This window comes from Schistocerca piceifrons, chromosome 3, assembly GCF_021461385.2.
Source record: "Schistocerca piceifrons isolate TAMUIC-IGC-003096 chromosome 3, iqSchPice1.1, whole genome shotgun sequence".
Taxonomy (NCBI): Eukaryota; Metazoa; Arthropoda; class Insecta; order Orthoptera; family Acrididae; genus Schistocerca; species Schistocerca piceifrons.
In genome coordinates this window covers 770556321-770579256 of record NC_060140.1, presented here as the reverse complement: position 1 = coordinate 770579256, position 22936 = coordinate 770556321, and the positions used below count along the sequence as shown (strand labels likewise).

General features: G+C 43.6%; 1 protein-coding gene across 1 annotated transcript in view; it reads right to left on the bottom strand.

Annotated features, from left to right (window-relative positions):
- The window catches only part of LOC124788468 (ATP-binding cassette sub-family G member 1), a 522704-nt gene that overhangs the window by 44902 nt on the left and 454866 nt on the right, over positions 1-22936 (bottom strand). Inside the window, exon 8 of the mRNA XM_047255738.1 lies at positions 6938-7125. Coding sequence (XP_047111694.1) covers positions 6938-7125 — 188 coding nt within the window. The remainder of the gene's footprint in view (positions 1-6937; positions 7126-22936) is intronic.

Genomic DNA, 22936 nt, shown 5'->3' with positions numbered 1-22936 from the left:
GTACTCAAAATCATAAGCAATGCTCCACGATACACACGTATTGCGGACCTTCACCGGGAATACCGACTTGAGACTCTCACGGAGGTAATCCACAAACTCACCACAAGACTATACAGAACCCGTTTATTCTGAATCTGGGGAACTACGACCACAACCATAGATGGAAACATAAAAGACCAAAAGACATACTTGCAAGGACATAACATCTATGGCCAAGCATACGCAAACGTAACGGCACAGGCGAGCCCCTGTTAATCAGACGCCATTACTGGATATCCAGCTGAAATACACTGCCGAATAACTGGCACCACACAGGGAAGCCGTGCCGTACACTGCATGCAAACAAGCTCCACACATCCCCCACACAGTGAGATGATCTATGGTCGATCTCTCACTACTGTATAACGATCTTGATTGTTCCAGGAATGTAGCAGCTGCAGCAACTGGGACACATCGCCATCGCTTGTCACGGTAATGATGCATGATACCTATACTAACAAATCCAACCTTGCATGAACTATCGCAGCTAGTAAGCCACAACTGCTCTTACTACCCATCCCACTGTCGCAGAGGTTTTTTTCCCACGGCACGAGCCATGGCACTTTTTTCCCTCTGCTATTCAACTCGCTACCCTCGCTCGCGTTTCGTCCACTATCTATCACCTGATGGACCGTGTTAATGCGTAGTCTTACCCAGACGCACGGACATCACAGCCCAGCATCCTGTGATCCACTTACTAGATAACTAACATGTTTACGGAGGTGACAGTAGAACTTATGGTTTGGTCACCACGTTGGTGCGGGCGTGGAGGGGCCCCATCTCTTTAAAAAAAAAACTATACAAAGGAATGCCAAGCTGAATAACTGCTTCCATAAGGGCCAGAGATCAACCAAACTGTTATTGACCTGTTCAGTTTGTGAAGCTCTTTCTATTTAATAAGTCATCCATTTTTTTTGTAATTTTTATGATTTGTTTGTCTGCACATGTACAGTCGAGGACAAAACGAGCGAGACCCCTCGCCCTTTCGTTATGCTGATCCGCACAGCTTTAAAGTCTGCTACACAGCATAACAGGCAAGGCGACAAAGTGCTACCAACATACCATACACGTTCGCTCAGCTGATGTGCTGAGATAGCTAGCACTGGAGAAACTAGCGCTTCGAAGATGCCAGAGCATCGTCTGCCAGCACTTCGTGGGAAACGAAATACCTCAAGTATAAGCCAATGTGTTGTATTCGCATATCTGTGTATGTATTCTCAGATTGCGAATCTAACATCATGAATAAAGACAAGGGGAAATGAATTAGGCGTCCTTATCTTCCGTAACATCAAATATATTTTAGTTATTCTTTCGTAAATGGACTGCGCAGGAAATCATTCACCAGAAGTGAATAACTTTTTAGTAACACCAGACGATATTAACAGCTTGGCGGCGCGGGTTTTCCGTGCGCTCAATGGCGTCATATGGCGGACCGCGCGGCTCCTTGCGTCGTCAGTTCGAATCCTTCCCCGGGCATGGATGTGTGTTGGGTTAGGTAGGCCGAAGTAGTTCTAGATCTAGGGGACTGATGACCTAAGCAATTTGGTGGCATAGTTCTTAGAGCCATTTTTTGACCATTTGCGTAAATTTTCTTTAGATTGTGTTGACATAGCTCACTTTTTTACACCACCAAGGGACCGTATACCGCAGCAAGTGCGATACATTTCCGCTTATTATGTCCACTCGTACTCGAGGTAAACGGGTTTTAAGGGTTGAGTAGGCAGATAGAGGGTCAAGAAAGTGAGACTAGTAGCGTTCCATTTTTACCGATTTACGTGACGAAATCCTAACAACGAAAATAGCTACCACTGTTACTGCAGATGAGGGCCGCATAATCATTTCCCCTACTCTTTATTCGAAATGTTCTAGTTGCAGTCAGCATATTAATCTTAGCTACGCTTTCGATCCAATTCACGTTAACAGGAATGCAAATAAAATCCATTTGCCTATACACATGGTAATTCAGATGCCACCGCGTTTTAGATGTGCGAGCATTTCCATTGCTAGCTACTTTAAGGAACACTTCGGCTAATGAACGTTTTCTGGCTGTGGAACGTCTAATGGAGAATTCAAAACATTGTAGAATACGTTTGACACCTACTTCGCCGTTTATTTCCTGGGATGGTGCAGAATTATCCTTCTAAATTTACTCGCTAATAACAATGTTTTGTTATTTCGATAAACATCCCGAATGATTGTCACATAAGCGGCGACATAAAGGTAGACAATTCATGTTTTTGAGTCCAGAAAGCTCTATGCAACAGAAACTGCAGATCATTTTGCCATTTTCATTGCGAAATTTCCGGCTTATTCATGTCTGGGGTAATAATAGAAGGCTGTTGGCCTGGGTTGTCTGCTAGCGTAGTGAAAGGTGTTTGCTACTGCAAGGGAGGTCTGGTTTGTTTTCGGTTCTAATCTCGATGGAGGCAGATAGACAATCAGTAAAGGAATTTCAAGAAATTCTCGCGCCCCCAATATGTTTTATTGCTACCTTTATTCTGTACCGGCGCCCTGTGGATATCGATATGAAACGCGTGTAGAATTTCATACTTGTTACTACCTACCTTTTCCGCTTCTGCCAATAATTGAAATGACTTAAGTGTGGCACTGAATGAGTTTTAACTGAATTTCGTTATGAATCTTCACGCATTGCTAAATTTGCACACTTTCATGGTAGGTCAGCAACGCTAATCCAGTATGACTGGTCTGACGTTGACACAGACCATTTCGCGGCCGAATGCCCATAATATTTTGCTAATTCGTAACGATCTGGGGTACTTTGTCTTATTAAAACAGTTATGTTATCTCGATAAGCTGAAATTCGTTTTTATTAGTACAGTTTATACTAATTAGCGTTTCTTCTTTCATTTATATCTCATATTTAGGTGTTGTGGTTAACACACTAATCAGCATTAATATAGTCTTACACATTGAAAACAGTCTGACTAATTTCGGAAAGTTTTTCAATTTCATGCCTGTGCATAGTATGTTGGTAGCACTTCGTCGCCTTGCCTGTTATGCTGTGTAGCAGACTTTAAAGCTGTGCGGATCAGCATAAAGAAAAGGCGAGGGGTCTCGCTCGTTTTGTCCACGACTGTACGTCCCATTTACCGATATCCGTCCCTTCGTGGTGTGGCGTTTTTTGTCTTAGACTGTACACTGACAACTACACAGAACACTCTTCTGACCAGGACTGATACTTGCTTCGTACTGATGGCAATACACAGCTGCCGTTTGGTGTTAAATACAAGTACAACCTGGTGAGTAGGGTAACATCTGCACAGTGTTGGGTTCTGTGGCCAGTAAATCAGCTTTACGACAAAGACTTAGGAACTTCAGTCGAATGACAGGATGTTTCGTTCATCTAGGCAACGGTCAAATATTTTGCTCCTTCCTTGTACAAATGAAATAGTATTTCGCCTGTAATGACCTGAGTATTGTTGGGGAATGACATCGAAGTGTGTCGGAAAAAAGTGAAACGCCATCAAAATTGCAACAGGAAGAAGACGGCACGCAACAAACCTCATATAACGTGAAGAGTACCAAATGCTTGGATACGAAAGTTATCAGCATTTAAGCGCAACCGCATTAAAGTAGGCAGGAGTGACACCACTTACATTTTGTATACAGCGCAATATCAAGCAGCGTGTTTACCATTTAGGATTTTAAATTCAACCTTAGCTGTTTGTCAGAAGATCATATTTTGCCAAGCTAAGAAGGAGAAACGGTCAACACCACGCGCAGTGTACAGCTGCAGCCTATCGAAGGTGCAGTTCCCCGAAATAGGTGCTCGTGTCGGTCGAAACCCCATGACTGTCATGTGAATGTGGAATCGATGGACACACGAAGGGCATACCCAGATGAAAGCAGAATCTCAACGGCACTAGCGCTCGAGAGGATAAACACAGTGTTTGCTTGGTTGTGTAGGATTGTTGAACCATGTCGCATACTCTGGGACAGAAAATGGGCCTGTATACAGCGATACAAATAGTCTCACTGACTGTCGACGATGTCTGGAGCACGACCGACAGCCACTATGGCGATCATTGTTGCGCCTTCCCTTGACACGACAGCAGAGAGAGGCACGGTTCAGACCCGCGTCCGGCCATCCAGATTTAGGTTTTCTGTGATTTTTCTAAATCACTTTACGCAAATGGCAGGATTGTTCCTTCGAAAAGACACGGCCGATTTCCTTTCCCATCCTTTCCTAATCTGAGCTTGTGCTCCGTCTCTAAGGACCTCATCGTCGATGGGACTTTAAACACTAATCTTCTCCTTCAGTAATGTGCCCAACGACAATACCGGACGTAGGAGCGGCATCACACCGTCTTTTCAGTTGAGTCCCGGTATAATATGATGACGTACGTATCAAGATGCTCCCGTGGTGTAGGGGCAGCGTCACTGATTAGTAATCAAAACGTCCTCGGCCACGGGTTAGAACCTGGCCACCCCTTAAATTTTGAATAAAAACCATCAACAATGACGGCCGAAGACTTCCGATGTAAGAAGTCACCCTAATTCAGCCAACGGCCTTGTTAAAGAGGGCAGAGGAGCGGAGCAGAGGTCCAGCGCACTCTTTTGTCCTTGGGGTGGTCGGAAGACCACGAAATACTTTCACTGTCCCGACCTGCCCCGGTCAAAATGTTTTTCAGGTCTCTCGTCTACTGAAAATATGTGGTCATTGCTTTCCAAGACACTGGCACACTACCACTCGCCACCCACTACAGTTGATGAACTCTGGTGTAGGTTTGATGTAGCTAAGAAAGACAAACCGGTACACGTCATATAAGTGCGGTTCAACTCCATCTTCAACTGGGTTAGAGCCGTTCAAAGAGATTTCGGGATTGCAGCTGGTCGTCGTAAACTTCATTCCACGATATTTCGGATGGACAACTGCCAGCCATCTTCAGGTGAGCCGAACGAGGACTGACGAAGACGTTCTCCGCTCCGTCTTATATAGTGCGCTGAGGGTACTGCAGAGCATGCGTTGAAATAGCGGAGACAGAAGGACCACACCCCCCCCCAGCGGCAGCGCTCTCGCTGGTGGAACTGCAAGACTCAGCTGCCGTCCGTATTGTCGCTGGCCGCAGCTATCGGAGTTTTCTGGCGTTTTCGTCTCTAGCAAATTACGGAGATTACGGGATTCCAAGAGTTATTCAATTGGTAACCACTGTCACCGTTTCATAATGGAGTCCCAAAAAGTTGTTGCTGTGGCCAAAATGAAAGTTTTGTCATACTCTATTGAGTGTCCTTTGGAAATACAATGTTCCGCAATTGCAGACTTACTGGGTTGAAGTAGGCGAGTGCAACGTTGATTTTCCGTACAACGCTCTTCCACTGTACGCGTTGTCTGTCCTATATAGGCCATACCACATTGACACGGTATTTTATAAATTCCCGCCTTCTGCAGTAACAAATCAGCCCTCACCGATCCCAGCAGATGCGAAATCTTAGAATGTGGACGAAAAACCACTTTCACATGAAAATTATTAACAATCCTCGCTATTCTGGTGGAGATATTTCCAACGAAGGTTAGAAAAGCTAGGGACTTGGTTGGCGCGTTCTCCTCTTTATCTACTTCACGGTTCCTGGCTTTAGTTGAGAAGGCCCTGTTAATTTGCGGGTCGAATATCCATTTTCTCTTAACACCGTCCTTAAATGTGCAAGTTTCTTAGGCAAATTCTCTACATCCGACATCGTATGTGCCCAGTGCACAAGGGTTTTAAGCACATTCAAGGTTTGGGATGGGTGATGGCAACTTGAAGAATGCAAGTACAAATCAGTGTGAGTGGGCTTAAGATAAACAGAATGTCCCACCGAGCCGTCACTCTTCCGTTTAAACAAAACATCCAGGAATGGAAGGCAACCATCTTTCTCTAGTTCCATAATAAATCGAATATTCTCATGGATGGAGTGAAGATGGTGAAAAAACCCCATTAACTTTTCTTCTCCGTGGGGCCACACTCTGAAAGAATCATCGACGTATCTCCAAAAAACAGTTGGTTTACAAACCGCTGATTCAAGTGCTCTTTACTCAGAATCCTCCATAAAAAAGAGCAGACAGAGGGATGCCCATGGCGACACCGTCAGACTGTTCAAAATATTCCTGGTTAAACAAAATATGTTCAAATGTGTGTGAAATCTTATGGGACTTAACTGCTAAGGTCACCAGTCCCTAAGCTTACACACTACTTAACCTAAATTATCCTAAGGACAAACACATACACCCATGCCCGAGGGAGGACTCGAACCTTCGCCGAGACCAGCCGCACAGTCCATGACTGCATCGCCCAGACCGCTCGGCTAATCCAGCGCGGCCCTGGTTAAACATAAAATTGGTTGAGGAAACGGCATGTCGTAACAAAGCAGCGATGTCCGATTCAAACTGTTGACCAATTAGCGTCAAGGAGTCCGCAAGAGGCACTTTTGTGAAAAGGGACACTACATCAAAACTCAATAGAAGATCCGAACTACTTAAGTGGAGGTCCCCCAGTCTGTTGTTAAAATCAGTAGAATTCCGTATATGGTGTGAACATTTGCCAACCAATGGTCTCAGCAAAGAGGCTAGATGTTTGGCTAAATCATATGTGGGAGCGTCAATTTTACTCACTATAGGCCGTAAGGGAAGACCTTCTTTATGTACCTTAGGAAGACCACACAGTCCCGGTCGTATGCTGCGGCTCGGTTAGAGCCATTGTTACTGCCAAGCGTGAAAGCCCATTGTCCCTAATTTCGCAACTTTTACGTCCGTAATCACCCGAAAACTTCAGTTTGAATTCTTGTCACTATACAGTATAATTAGAGTTAGTGAAATTTCATTATCTGCTATTCTTCCTAGGGTTTCATCTTTAACCTCCAGCAGCGTATAAGCAGCTGTGGCACTTTCACGAGATCTCACCTTGTTTCTTCTGGCCTGGGTCGCCATCCGCCGGCACAAGAGTATAAACTGGCGCCATGTAGAAACTGGACAGTCGGCTCCGTATGGCCGCAGCTTCTTGTTGCTTGACCTCGTCACCAACTGCTGGTCGTTCTCTGAGGATCCGCTGTCGCTGTAGGAGTCGCTGCCCGCTCTCCCATTGCAAATGTCTGCAAAGTAAAGTAGAGAGTACAAGTGATTCAAAGATATCACTGATTTACCTATTTTTCGCATTTCATTTTTCTGCTTCTGGTTGCAAGCAAAGTATTTCCTGCACAATAACGCGCTCGGCAGTTTTATATAATTCAGTGCCTATTGTGCTCCTTTTTCTAATATAATTCTAGATGCCAGATTTTTTATTTTTACTTGGGTATAAATGTACAAAACTGGGTTTGTCATATCATTCAGGTGATTGCTTGACTCCATTTCTTCACGATATTTAATTTTTCAAAATTGAAAAAGAAATGGAAATTTGTGGTAAGGTCTTATGAGACCAAACTGCTGAGGTCATCGGTCCCTAAGCCTACACACTACTTTAACCAACTAACTAATGCTATGGACAACACACACACCATGCCCGAGGGAGGACTCGAACCTCCAACGGGGGGAGCCGCACGGACCGTGACAAGGCGTCCAAGGCCACGCGGCTACCCCGCGCGGCGTTCAAAATTGATTCACGTACTGAGCAGCTGCGGTTCTAGTTCAAACAATGCAATGTCAGCAATGTGTCTGGCTACAGCAGAGGCAACTGTTCTTGTTATCTTCAAGGTCAGGCCTCCCCTCACCCGCTTAGATCTCGGCCGACTGGGTAGCGTCAACGTCATCTTGCTCTCGACCATAGCCAGGAAGGGGGTGCGTGGGGGGTGGGGGGTGGGGGAATGCTCTCGAGCAATTTTCTCTCGGCCAGTAGGAAACATTCTAACTTTCTGCTGTCAAGTGAGAGGACCATAATAAATTTGGCGCCACATCCGAAAATTCGTAGAATAGGGTTGTGAAATTGGCAAATTGGTAGGAAGATTTGGCAGATTGGTAGGATAGGCTGTGAACTTGGCAGGAAACTGGGAGGTAGGCTGTGAAATTGGCAAGTTGGTAGGATAGGCCAATTTTCGTACGTAAAAATGGTACGGTCACCACCTAAGTTTCAGGGAAGGACTTGTCATTCATGCTCTGCGAAAGACTGTTGCATGTGTGGTGCGTACTGTGTCCACAGAGGGGGCCAGCTCTCGCATGTCTGTGTGACGGCTCAGAAGTGATGCAGCCCTGCCACTTTTACAGCCTTTTCTACCAATTCGCCAAATTTTCCTTCCAATTTGCCAATTTTACTAGCTATCTTACCAATTTCTGTATTTTGTTTCAAATTAATTATGGTTCTCTCACTACAGAGTATAGCGTTCGAGTGGTTCCTATTGGCTGAGAGCAAACTGCTCGAGAGCAGTAGGGCTTCGACCACCAGGTGATTGGCTGAAGGCATGATGATGTTTATGTTATGCAATTGGCAGAGAGGTAAGCGGGAGGCGGGGGGGGGGGGGGGGGGAGGGAGAGGAGGGATCGGAAGGGGACGGGAGGGGAGAGGCTTCAATTAATCAGCGATACACGTAGCGAAATTACACAGTGGTTAGTAAATTTAATCGTATGCCCAATGACCAGGGTACTATTCTTCGTCCAGCCTTCAAGATTATTTTCTCTGGAATTCCCAAATAGCTTAAAGCAAGTTTTTGGATGCTTTCTTTTGAAAGCATGAAACGTACTATTAACCTAGCTGAGCCTGTGGGCTCGTCCTTTCGCTATTGTGGAAATATGAAGGTGGTTTCTAGCATAAGCAGGTTCAACAAATCGTGGAAATGACGGACTAGTCGTTCTCGAGTACTTCGCAGTGGATGTGATTGTAACGGGACATCCTCCTGTAGCATTACTTTTCCTCAGCAATAGTTGTTGATACCAGTATTATTTTTCGAATTTTGGACAAGTCAATATTATGTCACGTGTTTTTCTGAAAACTTTCATATAATTTTATACACAGTATGTTATATCTTAAGCTAAAATTTATGAAAAGGAATTACTTTATAAAATATTTTAGTTTTGTAGTTATAGTCGGTAAGTAGTAGTCCCGAATTTAGAGGTAAAATTATTTTGTTTAGAATAATTTGAAATTACGAATTATTTGCACACTTAAAATTGCTATTATTAATTACGCAGTCCTGTACTGTTTACTATGTTTATTTCTGGACTCATTTATGAAATAATAATAGAAATTAATAATGTAACGAAAATTAGTAGGAATTCATTTGTAAAGAAAAATTGTAAACCCTTTGGAATATTATTATTGCCGCAGAGTGAGAGAGTCGTAAGTTTTCTCTGATGTGATCGGACGTATTTTTGTATAACAGATGCGAACAATATAATTTCGGCTTTGTTAATGTGAAAAATCAAAATACTGTATGGCATACTAAAATGTGAGAAAATCAATGGAAAAGTTATTTACATACGAAAAATCTTCAACAACGATCTTCCAATTTGTTTAGTTCAAACCAACCGTGAGGATCTGATGTTAGATTTTCAGCTTTAAGAATCAGACTCCCAGACAAGACGAACTGGAGCCATCTCAACATGACAAGCTAAGCAAACTTGAAAGTTTATTGCAATCTTCGCTCCTCTCAAATCTTCATAAAAGACTTTGCTTATTAATTACTTGGACTAGAAATTGTTTAATGTGGACAACAGCTGGAAAAAGGAAAGAGGGGAGAGATCACATGGTTAATGTGTTATATGCTGGCTAAGGGGCTGGTGACTTTCCCCATGATGGCAGATGCTCCACAGCTCCTGCTGGCAATAAGCTTTTTAGAATTCCAGGCAAGAAGCTGCACTTCGCGAAGTAATACTATTAAGAGGAATAGAAAATGGCCAATGAAAACACTTTCATTCAGCTCCTGAGTCTGTCTGAAAGTCGTGGATACTGAAAACAATTTCGTTGATCTCCTGGGAACTCACAAAGTCAGTGGATCCGCTGACAGTCCTCGCACGTGTAGGACGCAATTAGTGGGCCCTATGGTGCGCGGGCGATGTTTTACGAGTGTGGAGTGTCTCAAGTAGGAAGTGAGTGTTCATCAGTGATGAATAAAGTTGTTGCTTTGAAATAGTTCGAAAATTCTTTTCCCATTCACAATGTGCAATTCTGTTTACTCTTCTAGTTTTCTCTGCTAGTTTTCCAGGTCAGTCAGTGTGTACATGTTCGGTAGCAGAGCATGGAGCCTTTAGTAAGCGGGACAGTGGTGTCTAATAAATGAGCAGATTTCGTGAGGAATCTTGCTGGCCAGATTAGCAACCAGCGTTCTTATCTAAATATGGCGGCCAGACGGACCGCTGAAATATTGTGACTAGATGATTGTATGATCTGGCTGCAGACCCAACAAGAATATCATTAGATGTTCTTACATACCTGAAGGTGTGTGTGTGTGTGTGTGTGTGTGTGTGTGTGTGTGTGTGTGTGTGTGTGTGTGTGTGTGCGCGCGCGCGCCCGTATTTATAGGACTCAGTCTTTCATGATCCAATAGTAGGGTTCACAGTCTACGTGTCAAATAGATAGCTAGACAAGATATCATACATCACTGTTCACAGATGATCATTTGCCAGATGGACATGTGAGTTAGACACAGAATTATGAAATCACAGAACAACGGGAACAGATCTGGTTCTCTTGTCTACGTGAAAGTATTACTGACAAACATTCTTTGACTGTTTAGTGAATACCAGGCAGTTTCCGCCTCAGATTTACAATAAACAGTTAAACTTCAACAAAATAAGGTATTGAATTTAAAATTATAGGCTTTTGGCATAAACGACTTCCTTTCTTAGCTTCTATCAAGGCAAAATTTAGGTGAAAAAAAAGGGATCTAAACTTGTACACGGCAAGAGAGCATAGAAATGTTGGACAAAATATATAAGCATAGCCTTATCATCACACTGACAGAAGTGAGAAGTATTACGTCATAAATACTTCGACCGAACGCTACGAAGTTCATATTCCAGTATGCCATTCCTGCCGGATATGTTGATTAATATTTCATTCTTATGCAGTCTTATTCTTAATACAGAAAAAAAACCACACACACAGATGAAGGAAGATGTGAGTACATGATGGCTGTTGGGTGCGTCTAACGTTTCTGGAACTTTTCAGAAGGAGGTCGCAGCAGTAGCGCAGTCACTATTCTTTGGGCGCTACTATGAAAATAGCAGCTCTGTAACAGCAGCTACAGAATCCTTAGAAGCCGGCAGGAGCCAAAACAAGTCATGTGAGTCGTGGCAACCGTCCTGTTTACGCATTTTGAACAGAGCTGGGCCGAATACCGCAATACCGACGACAGAACGAAAGGACAGGGTTACTGTGGGACTGGCTGGCCGGTTTCCATACCTTCGAGCGAGGGACCTATTATGTCGTATGTCGTTAGAAGTGGTACATCGCTACAACAAATGAGCACCTAACGAATGTTAATACCCGTCGCTTCTAGTCAACGGGGGAAGATCCTGGCAGCACCAGCCATGGGGAGAGGGCTACGCCAGATGATGGGGCGATGTGGTTCTGCAAGCATCACCACCAGTTTGGGCCTTCATCACCGTCGATCCGACTGCAGACTCTGAGTCCATCTTCTTGGACTTGGCGCCTTCTGGCTCATCCTGCCAGAGCGTTCTTCCCTGCAAGGTAACCATTCGAAACTATTGCAGTGCAGCTGTTCGCCCTCCTAGGCCATTGCGGATGTCCTGGTGCCACACACATCCACACCCAAGGGCGACTCCCACTTCTGAGACCTGACATCCCCTGCAAGAATTATAATGGGTCTCCACGTCGCTGGCACGTTTTACCTCAAGCAGCTGTGCTATGGATAGCACAGCCGATGCACACGCCGCTGTACTGACTCCGGGCATCGGCATTCCGCTATTCGCTAATGTCCCAGCTGGCCTATAGCTGCCTGCTGGCCTCAGCGATCCTCAATGTGCTGTCCTCAACCCGAGTCAAAAGGGGGCGTGGTCACCGCGGAGCAGCTCCCCAAGTGTTGCAGCTTCAGTTTGAATAAAATGTTTGATCATTGAAGCGGTTTTCACGTGTTACCAACAGCCAACCTCTTGACAACAACCCAACGGCACTACCCAGCCCTGCAACTGTGGAGGCTATCCACACCGGGCCACTGCATTGGCAGAGGACGTGCAAGTCCAACTTATCACCATTTTTCTGTCTTTGGTTAAGGTCGAGTCATTGGCACAGGGAAGGCGGTAGCATAATACTGAGAGATCACGCAGACACTTGGTTCTACTGCAATGGCTGCAGAACAAGTGGTGATGTCATGGATTCCAAACAGTGTGGCGCATCTTTCCAGAAGCCCGGAAGATTATAGGATATTCCGGCCCGTTGTAACGAATATATGGTTGGCAACAGCCGAAATCTGAGTAGAGTTTACAGGCAGTGTGCCGCCACGAATCATCGGAAACATGTTACTGGAAGCTGGATAATCCAAAGTAGGCATGTGTCGTTTCAGCTGCCACCATGTCACAAACAACAGAAACTCACAAGGGTTAGAGCATTCGCTTCTTTTTGTGGCACGCTGATCGAGACCAATATATCTATAGGTGACACAGTGAAAGGTCGCAGGGAACAGCGATTCTTGAGGTCCATACTTCTCCAGCGCCTGGGGTCGTGTTGTGTGGGAAGCAGTTGCGTGGGAGTACAAGTCTACATCTACATCTACATGATTACTCTGCAATTTACATTTAAGTGCTTGGCAGAGGGTTCATCGAACCACAATCATACTATCTCTCTACCATTCCACTCCCGAACAGCGAGCGGAAAAAACGAACACCTAAACCTTTCTGTTCGAGCTCTGATTTCTCTTATTTTATTTTGATGATCATTCCTACCTATGTAGGTTGGGCTCAACAAAATATTTTCGCATTCGGAAGATAAAGTTGGTGACTGAAATTTCGTACATAGCTCTCGCCGCGACGAAAAACGTCTTTGCTTTAATGACTTCCATCCCAACTCGCGTATCATATCTGCCACACTCTCTCCCCTATTAGGTGATAATACAAAACGAGCTGCCCTTTTTTGCACCCTTTCGATGTCCTCCGTCAATCCCACCTGGTAGGGATCCCACACTGTTCAAATGAGGCTAAATGTTCATAGTATGTGGTAAAAATTGTAAACCTGTTCTCGTTTATTTTTTGGTCTGCGGATAGGATGGTGTCTTCCACTGCGAAGACTACCTTTTGTATCAGGGTTATAACCATACGTCCATGATTCATCGGCAATTATGACCCTGGTCAGGATATCTGGATCGTCTAGAACTGATTTTTTCAATTCATTGCACATCTGAAGCCGATGGTTCTGTTGGTCAGCGTTCAAAAGATGACGATCGAACTTCGCTGTAATTCATCTCGTGTTCATTTCATCAGCCAGAACGGTTTGATATGTCCCATACGAAATTCTAGCGATTTCACACACACATTATGAATTGTCTGCCTTCTGTTCATTTGGGTCACTTCACGCGCTTTTCCGACTGTCAGCCGGAGTTTTTGTCATCCTCCACAGACTCTCGGCCATATTTAAATTACGTAAGCCACTCTGATGTTCTTGCTTGTCTCAAAGTTTGCTCATCAACAGCCTCCCTTGGCATGCGGTGGGCTTCAGCTACAGTTTAAAACAAAACTTAAATGCAGATACTTTGTTACTTCATGCCAGTCACTCCGAAATTCGCGGCTACAGCAGAGCACGGTGTAAGGAAATCAGCGAACAACGTTCACACTGAGTCGTAGAAGACTGCGAATTTGAAAGACAAAACTAGAAGCTCCTAACTGCACAAGTTTGTACTGCTGATTTTTTTGGCGTGATATTCGGAGACTCGTAAATTTTGAGTTGCCTCGTAATAATAAATAATGCGATGTGTATCCAGAAAGTAATTTCATTTTACTAAAAAAAAAAAAATAAAAAATAAACGAGTACTGATGCAGAAAAAAACTATTTATTGAAAAAACCTACAAATTTTAAACTATCTTCCTAGATAGTATCCATCTTTTGTAGGCATTTCTCACAGTGTGGCACAAGAGTTTGTATGCGTTCCCTACAGAACGTTGGCGGCTATGTTGTCAACCATGCGCCAACATTTTCTTTGGTCTCGTTATCTTTATTGAATTTTTGATCACCAAGGAACACTTTCAGGTGCGAAAAGTAATAGAAATCGTTAGAGTCGAGGTCAGGGTTGTATGGAGGACGGTCAGACTAGCTCCAGCCAAAGTCCTGTAAGGACTGTCGTGTCACGTTCGTAGTGTGACATCGGGCCTTATCACGAATCAAAACAATACCGTTATAAAGCTTTCCACGGTGCTTGTTCTTATCGCGACACAGTTTTATAAACGTCTCATAGTCAACATTTTTACTGACTGACTATGAAGTTTTTCGCGACAGAGCTCTTGCACAAAAATTTCTCGGTTCACTTGCCGCGTCAAATTCAGATAAAAGTCCAAGCCTTCGATGATATCCATCATCATCTTCGTCAGGGAACACCTTAGCGTTCAGAGCTAGAACTATTTCGGATATGGACCACGTCGGTTTCGATATCACGCATCTGAAGACGGTGTTCAGAAGGAACGGGTGTTCCGTCCGTGACATTAGATCAGCGCTGTTGAGAAAACCAAGACGCGACTCTGCTCAAACAAGCCACGGAGCCAACACGTAGCGCGGCTTCCACTTTGCGGTGCAACAACGAGCAACATAGGTAGAATCCTGAACAGGCAAGGACTCAGACCAGTCTTCCCGCCACAAAGAAAAATTAAAGAAATGTCGCGACCCACTAAAGATACTCTGAGAGTGCCGCGAATTTATAATATTCCTTGCGAGTGTGGCGGGAGTCACGTGGGACTGTCTATAAGGACATTTGCTGATCGTTGCGTCGAGCATCAACGTCACCTTAAGTACAAGCACTTGAATGAATCAGCGGTGGTCTTTTCTCCTCATATTGCTACTTCATCCCTCTCCGCCCTTATGGAAAATATATACATTTTAAAAACGTACTGCAGGAAGGTGAAAATCTACTGATAAAAACACCGAAGCACTGCACTTTCACTTAAAAAGTGAAGGACATACACTATGATAAGAGGTACTGCTGGTGGAGAGAGTATGTTCCCTAGAGTTGAGGAGTGTGGGTAGAAAGACAGAGGTCTACTAGACAGGGAAAACTATGGAGATGAGAGGCAAGAGTGGAGGTGAATAGTGAGAAATACGGTTGTTGGGAAAGACAGAAGGTGACGAGTAGTGTGTCATGTGGGAAGGGCAGTGGTTGCAAGAGGAAATGGACTGTGATGGATGGAGATGCAAAGGAGAGAGGAGTCCTGATGTGGAGTGGGATAGGTGAGGAAGAGTTAAAGTTGGTAGGAGGGATAAATATCAGCACAGATGTCATTGTCTGAGAGAGGGAGTTGGTTGAAGTTGCGTTCAGGTAGGATATGAAGTGTGTGTCGGTGTAGAGATGGAGGGATATGTCTGTGGCGGCCCAGCAGCATGCCTGGATTGGAGATCGTAGGGAAGACAATGGGGTGATTGGAATCTAATTTATGGACAGTACAGGAGATGCAGAGGCTTTCGATGTGGGCGAGAGGAGTGGGAATTGGAGGAGACGGTAGAGGATTCAGGTGGGGAAATGTAAACGGATGCAGAAAGTGAGATGATGTGCAAGGCGTTCAAGGATTTGGAGGTACATATAGAACTTCTGTGGGGTGGAGACCCTTGCAATATTTGCATATCAGAGGATGAGTCAGATCGGGGATTTGTAGGTGTTGAGAATAGCTGAGGAGTGTAATCACTAAGTTGGGCCTATTAACAGTTCTAATATATGGTGAGCTTTCTGTTGGATGGCTAGTAGGTGAGCAGTGGTGGCATTTTTTTTCTTTATTCTTATTTCATTTCCGTGCCCCATATGGGCAGGGGAGGGCTGTCAGTGGCACAATCCTCCGCTCTTCAGCCGAGTGACATGACAACTAAAACAAGAATGAAATGCTACTGATATAACGCTATAAAAAAGTGGAACATAAAACAGAGTAAGGGGAGATAATGGAGGTAAAAATACACTGACAGGGAGATGCTAATGGGGAGACAATTAAAAAAGTCACCATAAACTAAAAAAAACACAGTTGGCGATTCTTAAAACACAAAGAAGACACTGAATGCACATACATAGGTTAAAAGTCGGCCACAGTATTAAAAACACTCCTGAACAACACACTTAAAACCGACTTGGGGCATACAGGGTGAAGTATAAAACTGCCAGGTGGGACCTGCCGAGGGAGAGGTTGCAGAGGATGGAACAGGAAGGGAGAGCAAGGGACAGCAGGGGAGGCGGCGGGATGAAGAGAGTAGGGGTGTAGCAGGTACATGAAGAGGCAGGAGACTGGTGAGGCAGGAGATGAAGAGGGAAGACAAGGTAGGAGGGAGTGCAGAGACACTGAAATGGAGCACAGGAGAGGGGGGAGTAGGAGGGGGAAGCCGCTCAGGAGAAGGGAGGGGGAGGAGAGGGAGTCCTGAGGAGGAGGCAGGAAGATGGGGTTAGAGTTGGTAGGAAGGGTAGATTGTAAGGGGTCCGTAGGCTCTTACTATAAATTTGCACTCGGCACAGGTCGATAGGGCGAACAATCGATTGTTTCGTGTTGCGAGAGCGAGTGTGAGTTGAACCAGTTGCCATGTTGCGGGCAGAGGTGTGTGGAGGCCAGTTGTTGTAATGCAAGGCTGTAACGACAAAAGGAGTTGCCATCACCGTGGTTTAACCCCTTTGTACTAGAATAATATCGGGAAGGTGAAGAAGTATAATTACGAAAGTGATTAGTGACATTCTGGTGCCGATATTTTGGTTTCACGTCTACCGAACCGGCATCACTGTTGGATTGCAGTGTTGGATTGCAGTGTTGGATTGCAATGATGGATTAGCGTGTGACGATAATGAAAAACGAAGAAGCCTGTGCTGAGATTAGCCGTAATTAGATATGTATGACGAAGACAGTGGCTGTCTCCTCCTTTTGTGTTTTTGAGACGAATATAGGTTCGTGATTAGTGAAACTGTGTTGGTGTTTTTCTTGTTACCAGACATTTCATTATTACAGCATTTGAGAAGGACGAACTGGAAAGTAACAACTTCCGTAGCAGTCAATTCCGATTGCCAGCCCCATTAGGTACACGGTCACATTAATAATAATTATTGGGCTGCTATTCGATCAGATCAGGTCGGGTCGAAATAAACAGAGGTGTTACACCTTGGCTTACCATGAAAGGACAAGTGCAATTTTCGGACGAATCGTAAAGAACAATAGGCAATTTTATCTTGCTTAACGCGAGAAAATATTTTTCCAATTTCGGATGAAGACAGAGTATAAACTTTAAAATCGTGACAAGAAACAGCGCATTTTGAACAATATGAAGTAATAGCATCTTACGATTAGGAATAAACTGTTTCTTTCGCCATATTAGATGAGAGTAGTAGTGTCGATAAACTGTGTTATAATGTGCAAACGCGTAAATCCGCACGAAAAACTGTGAAAAGTGAACACCAAAGAAGACACGTGTGAACATTACAACAGCAAAACGAGCCAAGAATTCGTCACGAAAGCTTTTAAAGAAGTGTTTAGTAGTAGTATTATGACTGAAATTGCTTTTTGAATAGTGAAAATCGAGCAACTTCAAGTGGACCCATAAACTGTTATGCAGGTGACAGTTTATTGTGGCGATGCAATTGTTGAGTGACGTCACGCAGACCTGTGTAGCAGCTGCGCCAAAGAGCTTCGATCCACGAGGTGGTTTCACACGTCATCCCAACTACCAGTCCAAGGAGTAGGTCAGTCACAGACGCACTACGCTGGACAGCGAGCAGCGCGACTTCGAGACACCGAGCAGGAACCCGGCATCTAGCGGCCGAACTACTAACTACGCCCGCCTGCAGCACCACGGAGCGGCCGACTGAGAACTACGATGACTCGCCACAGATCTTCAGCACGGCTTCACGCGGCTCCGGCGGCAGTACAGCGCCACGCCCACTTCAAACGTCAAAACATCGCGACTCGTGGTAACATCAATTGGTGAGTGAAGACGACTGGTTAGCATAACATTAAATTGCAGTGTACTGTCTTCACGATAAATAAACAGTTTTAAACTGTGTTTCACCTTAGGAAAAGTGCCCAATTACAGTAATTCCGAAAAGTTTGCGAAATATACTCTGAAATATAGCATACTTTTTGATGCATGCTGCACTGTCTAAATGGTGATTATACCGATATGCTCATTGTTTTTGGGGATTTTACGTTTATAGATTTAATGAATGGTGTGATTTATCTTATTTAAAACATTTTACATAAACTGTGTATGTGAAAATTGATATTTGAAATTATCAGGTTTTGAGAGTCGTTATGTTCAGTATTCATACGTATTGTATCAATTTTGGGATTAACTGAAGATACTGCAGTTACTGTTTGATAAGTTTAGCAGTAATTAGGATTGTTTTGGGTTACTAGAGGTTATTTTATATTACTTGCTTGTGCATTAAAAATAAACCAAACATGTCTACTGAAGATAAGCAGGTTTGTGAGGCAGTAGCTGAAAGGAAAGAGATAGGACAGGAAGGCAGAGATGATTCAGGAATCAGTGATTATGGATTGTCATTAGAAAGCGCATTAGCACATTCAACTAGTTTCCCCGAGACACCGGGGCAAACGAGGAGAGATAAGCTAGTTTCAGAGGGTGAGGATATACGGTTGATGTTAGCAGATTTTTTAAAGGAAACCAAGGCACCAAAAGTGAGGGAAGAAATGTTCTGCAAATCATTAAAGGAAGATTTACAAGAAACTAGAGAAAGGGAAGAAATATTCCGCAAATCAGTAGAGAAAGGTTTACAAGAAGCTAGAGAAAGGAAAGAAATATTCTGCATATCATTAAAGGAAGATTTACAAGAAACCAAAGAAAGCTTAGAAAAGTCACTTAAGGAAACTATAGCACAAGAGATCAAAACATCGCAAATGAAGATAGAATATAATCGGAAGAAGGAAATGCAGGAGTTACAAGAACAATTGAAGATGGACATCAACGAGAGAGAGAGTAAGCTACAGAAGAGTATAGACCAAGTCCAGGGAGATGTGGAGAAGATGGAAGGAAAGTTAACAAAAAAGATAGAAGACGATGTTGAAGAAACTAAAGCTGAATTGGGAGAAAGGATCACCGAAGTGGAAACAAATTGCAATCATCAAATCGCTGAGGTGATGCAGATGCAGAAACAATGCAATGATGCGGTTAAGGGGATAGGAGATAGGCAAAACCAACTGGCTGTCAATCTGAGAAATGCTATAGCCGTGCAACGAGAAGAGCATAACAAGAGGGTTGCAATGGAGGTCAGGCAATTACAACAGGGAGTGCAACAATTGGAGAGTAAGACAGAAGAAATTGATAAACGAATTAGCAATGCCACCTTAACCGTTGGGGGAGGTAGAGTCGTTACCCTGATGAGCAGTGATAATCGGTACATCCAAAATAATACAGGGCAGAAATTTAAACCGAAAGGAGGGTTGCACCCAATGATATTTATGAAATGGTTAAAAGGAGTTTTCCCAGCACATTTTAAAGACACAGACAAGATTCAATTTGCAATAGATAGGATGGAAGGTGAGGCCTTCACTTGGGGAGTCAGGAAGAAGGAAGGGACTACTAGTTATGATCAGTTTGAAGGGGAATTCTTGAAGAAATACTGGTCCAAAAGTCATCAGTGTGCAGCAACTGAGGACCTACTACACCGCAAGTCACTTAATGCATGGAGAGGAACGTTGAGAGAGTTTGCCGAACATTTGTGGGAATTTAACGAGACCTTGGAACAACCCCTGAGTGATGACATAATGATATCCGCGATAAAAGGAAGATTGAGCTGGAGAATGCAAGAAACTGTAACCGGGAGCCTAATTAAAGATAGGGAGGCCTTGATGGAGATACTGGAACAGTTGGAATCTGTTTGATCACAGGAACACAATCAAGCTAATGATCAAAACCGAGAGGGAAGTAGTGACCAAAGGAATCATTTTAATAATTCGTCTAATTATAGAGGAAGAGGTGGTGGCCATATGTACAGGAACCATGGTGGTGAACGGCAATGGAGAAATGATTGGAGAAGGAGTGAAGAACCAAAAGGTCATGAGAGAGGAAGGGATAGGCGAATGAATGACACAGTGCATAATAGAAGAGGCGGAGAGACCGGAAAACTGAATAACACTCCAGATGAGGTCCAGTCAGGAGTGAGAGCTACAAGGACCAGAATAAACCTACTAAGACACGACAATGGTGGAGATCTAAGAGGAGATCTACTGGAGGAAAGAAGTAGGATTCCCAAAGAACCCATACTACCCATGATAGGGATCAAGCTATGTGGACTGAATATTGAGGCATTAGTTGATACAGGAAGTGAAGCATGTGCTATATCCAAGAGGTTATATGAACAGGTACTGAAAGCAAACTTTAGCTTGCCTAGTTTCCCAGTGAGTGGAGTGAGAATTGTGAATGCGTTGGGTGCAAGAAGTAAACCTATTAAAGAACAAGTGTTGATTACCTTCGAGATAGAGGGAGAAGAATACGAAGCAACATTTTTGGTGGTGGCTGGATTGAACACATCAATTATTTTAGGAATAGATTGGTTGAATGAAGTTGATGCAGTAGTGAGTTTTGATGAAGGTACTATTAAGGTCAAAGGAAGAAAGGGAGAAGAGAAGATGTTAAAGTTTGCTGAAGGTAGTGCAATCAAAGAAGAGGAGGAATTCAAAAGGATAAGTTTGTGTTATGAAGAGGAACCCACAATAGGATATGGGGAAGAGGAACTAGAAGAAGAAGTGTTGATATACCTTGAGGGATTAGCACGAGAGGATAGACATAAAGAGGATAAGATCAGTAAAAAGTTGGAGGAGATGACACACCTAGATGGGGAGATTAAGAGGAAATTAGCCACAGTGTTATACAGGCGTCATAAGGTATTTTCTCAACGGCCAGGTATCATGAAAGAGGTGGAGTGTAAGCTAAAAATAAAGAACCATAAACTGTTCAATATAAAGCAGTATTCCATTCCCCAGGCGAAAAGAAGAGCAGTAGATGAAGAGATACAGAGGATGATGGACCTTGGTGTTATAGAAGGGGCCAACAGTCAATATAACAACCCCCTATTTGTTGTTGATAAGAAGGATGGAAAGGTGAGGATAGTTTTGGATGCATGAACAGTGAACAAGATCATCGAGCCGGAGCGGGAAAAGCCTGAGACTATAGAAGAACTGATTCAAAAATTCTGAGGAGCAAAGTTACTTAGTAGTATCGACTTAACTGCTGGTTACTGGCAAATACCATTGGCCACAGAGTCCCACCAGTATACAGCATTTACTTATGGAGGGAGATGCTATTAATTTAGAGTGTTGCCGTTTGGGCTTAATGTGTCAGTGTCTGAATTCATAAGAGCGATGGATAAGACACTGGGCGAGGAGTTACTTAAAAAGGTCACCGTCTATGTGGATGACCTCTTGATAGCAAGTGAATCATGGGAAGAACATTTGAATAGATTGGATGCAGTCTTGGCAGCTTTTGAAACCGCAGGAGTAACTGTAAACCTGGAAAAGTCGGAATTTGGCAAATCAAAGATAAAATTCCTGGGCCATATAATATCAGAGGAGGGTATCTATCCTGATCCTAGTAAAATGGAGGCTATTAGAAATTTTCCGACCTCCCATAGTAAGAAGCAGTTGCGAGCATTCTTTGGGGTTTGTGAGTTTTATAGAAAATTTGTAAAAGGATCCGTACTTAATGCCCCGAGTATGAGGGAATTGACCAAGGCGAGGATGACGTGGCATTGGAGTGCAGAGTGCCAAACCGAGTTTGAGAATATCAAGGAAGCACTATATAGTGCAGACATATTGTACCACCCGGATTTTTCCAAGGATTTTTATTTGGGAGCAGACAGCTCTGACTATAGACGAGGAATACATTTGTACCAAATGGAGAGGAGCGGAAATGGTGAGAGTGTAAGAACAATAGCGTTCGGTAGCAGGAGTTTAAATGCTTGGGAGAGGAAATATTCGATTACTGAAAGGGAGGCATTGGCAATTGTGTGGGGGTTTAAGCGTTTCCGTTATTATTTGGCCAGGAGGCATGTGAAAGTAGTGACTGACCATAAGGCCCTTACGTTTCTGACTACAAGCAATTTGAGGCATAGCAGACTAACACGATGGGCCCTGGCATTACATGACTATGACTTCGAGATAATTTATGAGCCAGGAGCAACACATATAATACCTGATGCCTTGTCAAGATTACCAGCTGACTCGAGAGGAATGTTGGTGGACAGGCCAGAAGGAGAAGGAGTTAGAATTAACCTGATGAAAGGAGTACAGTATGAAGAATTCATAAGGAAGTTCCTAAAGAATGTGCGCAGGGAACTGAACGAGGACGAGAAATTAAAGACAATTAAAAACAAATACAGGTGTGCAGGAGAGGAAAGAATTCACACATTTTATTATATTCATAATGGGATACTTTATAAAAGAAACAAGTAGATTGAGGAGAACTGGAAACTCTGTGTGCCTGAGCATGTGGTAGAAAAATTAATTTAGTATATGCACTATAGTAATGCGCATTATGGACCGAAGAAGTGTCTGGAAAAGTTGAAGTTAGATTGTGCATTCAACAACATGGGAAGGCGTATACATAAGATACTGAATACATGTGACACTTGTCAAAAATCTAAAACGACTACAGTACAGCACAAAGGATATATGCATCCAATTGTACCAACAGCTATTAAGGACATAGTTGCAGTGGATCTCTTTGGGCCACTTCCTGCTTCACGAGGGAATTACACACAAATCTTAGTAGCGAAAGAACTGGTTTCCAAGTACATAAAATTTTACCCGTTAAAGAAAGCCACTAATAGAGCCATCATTAACCAG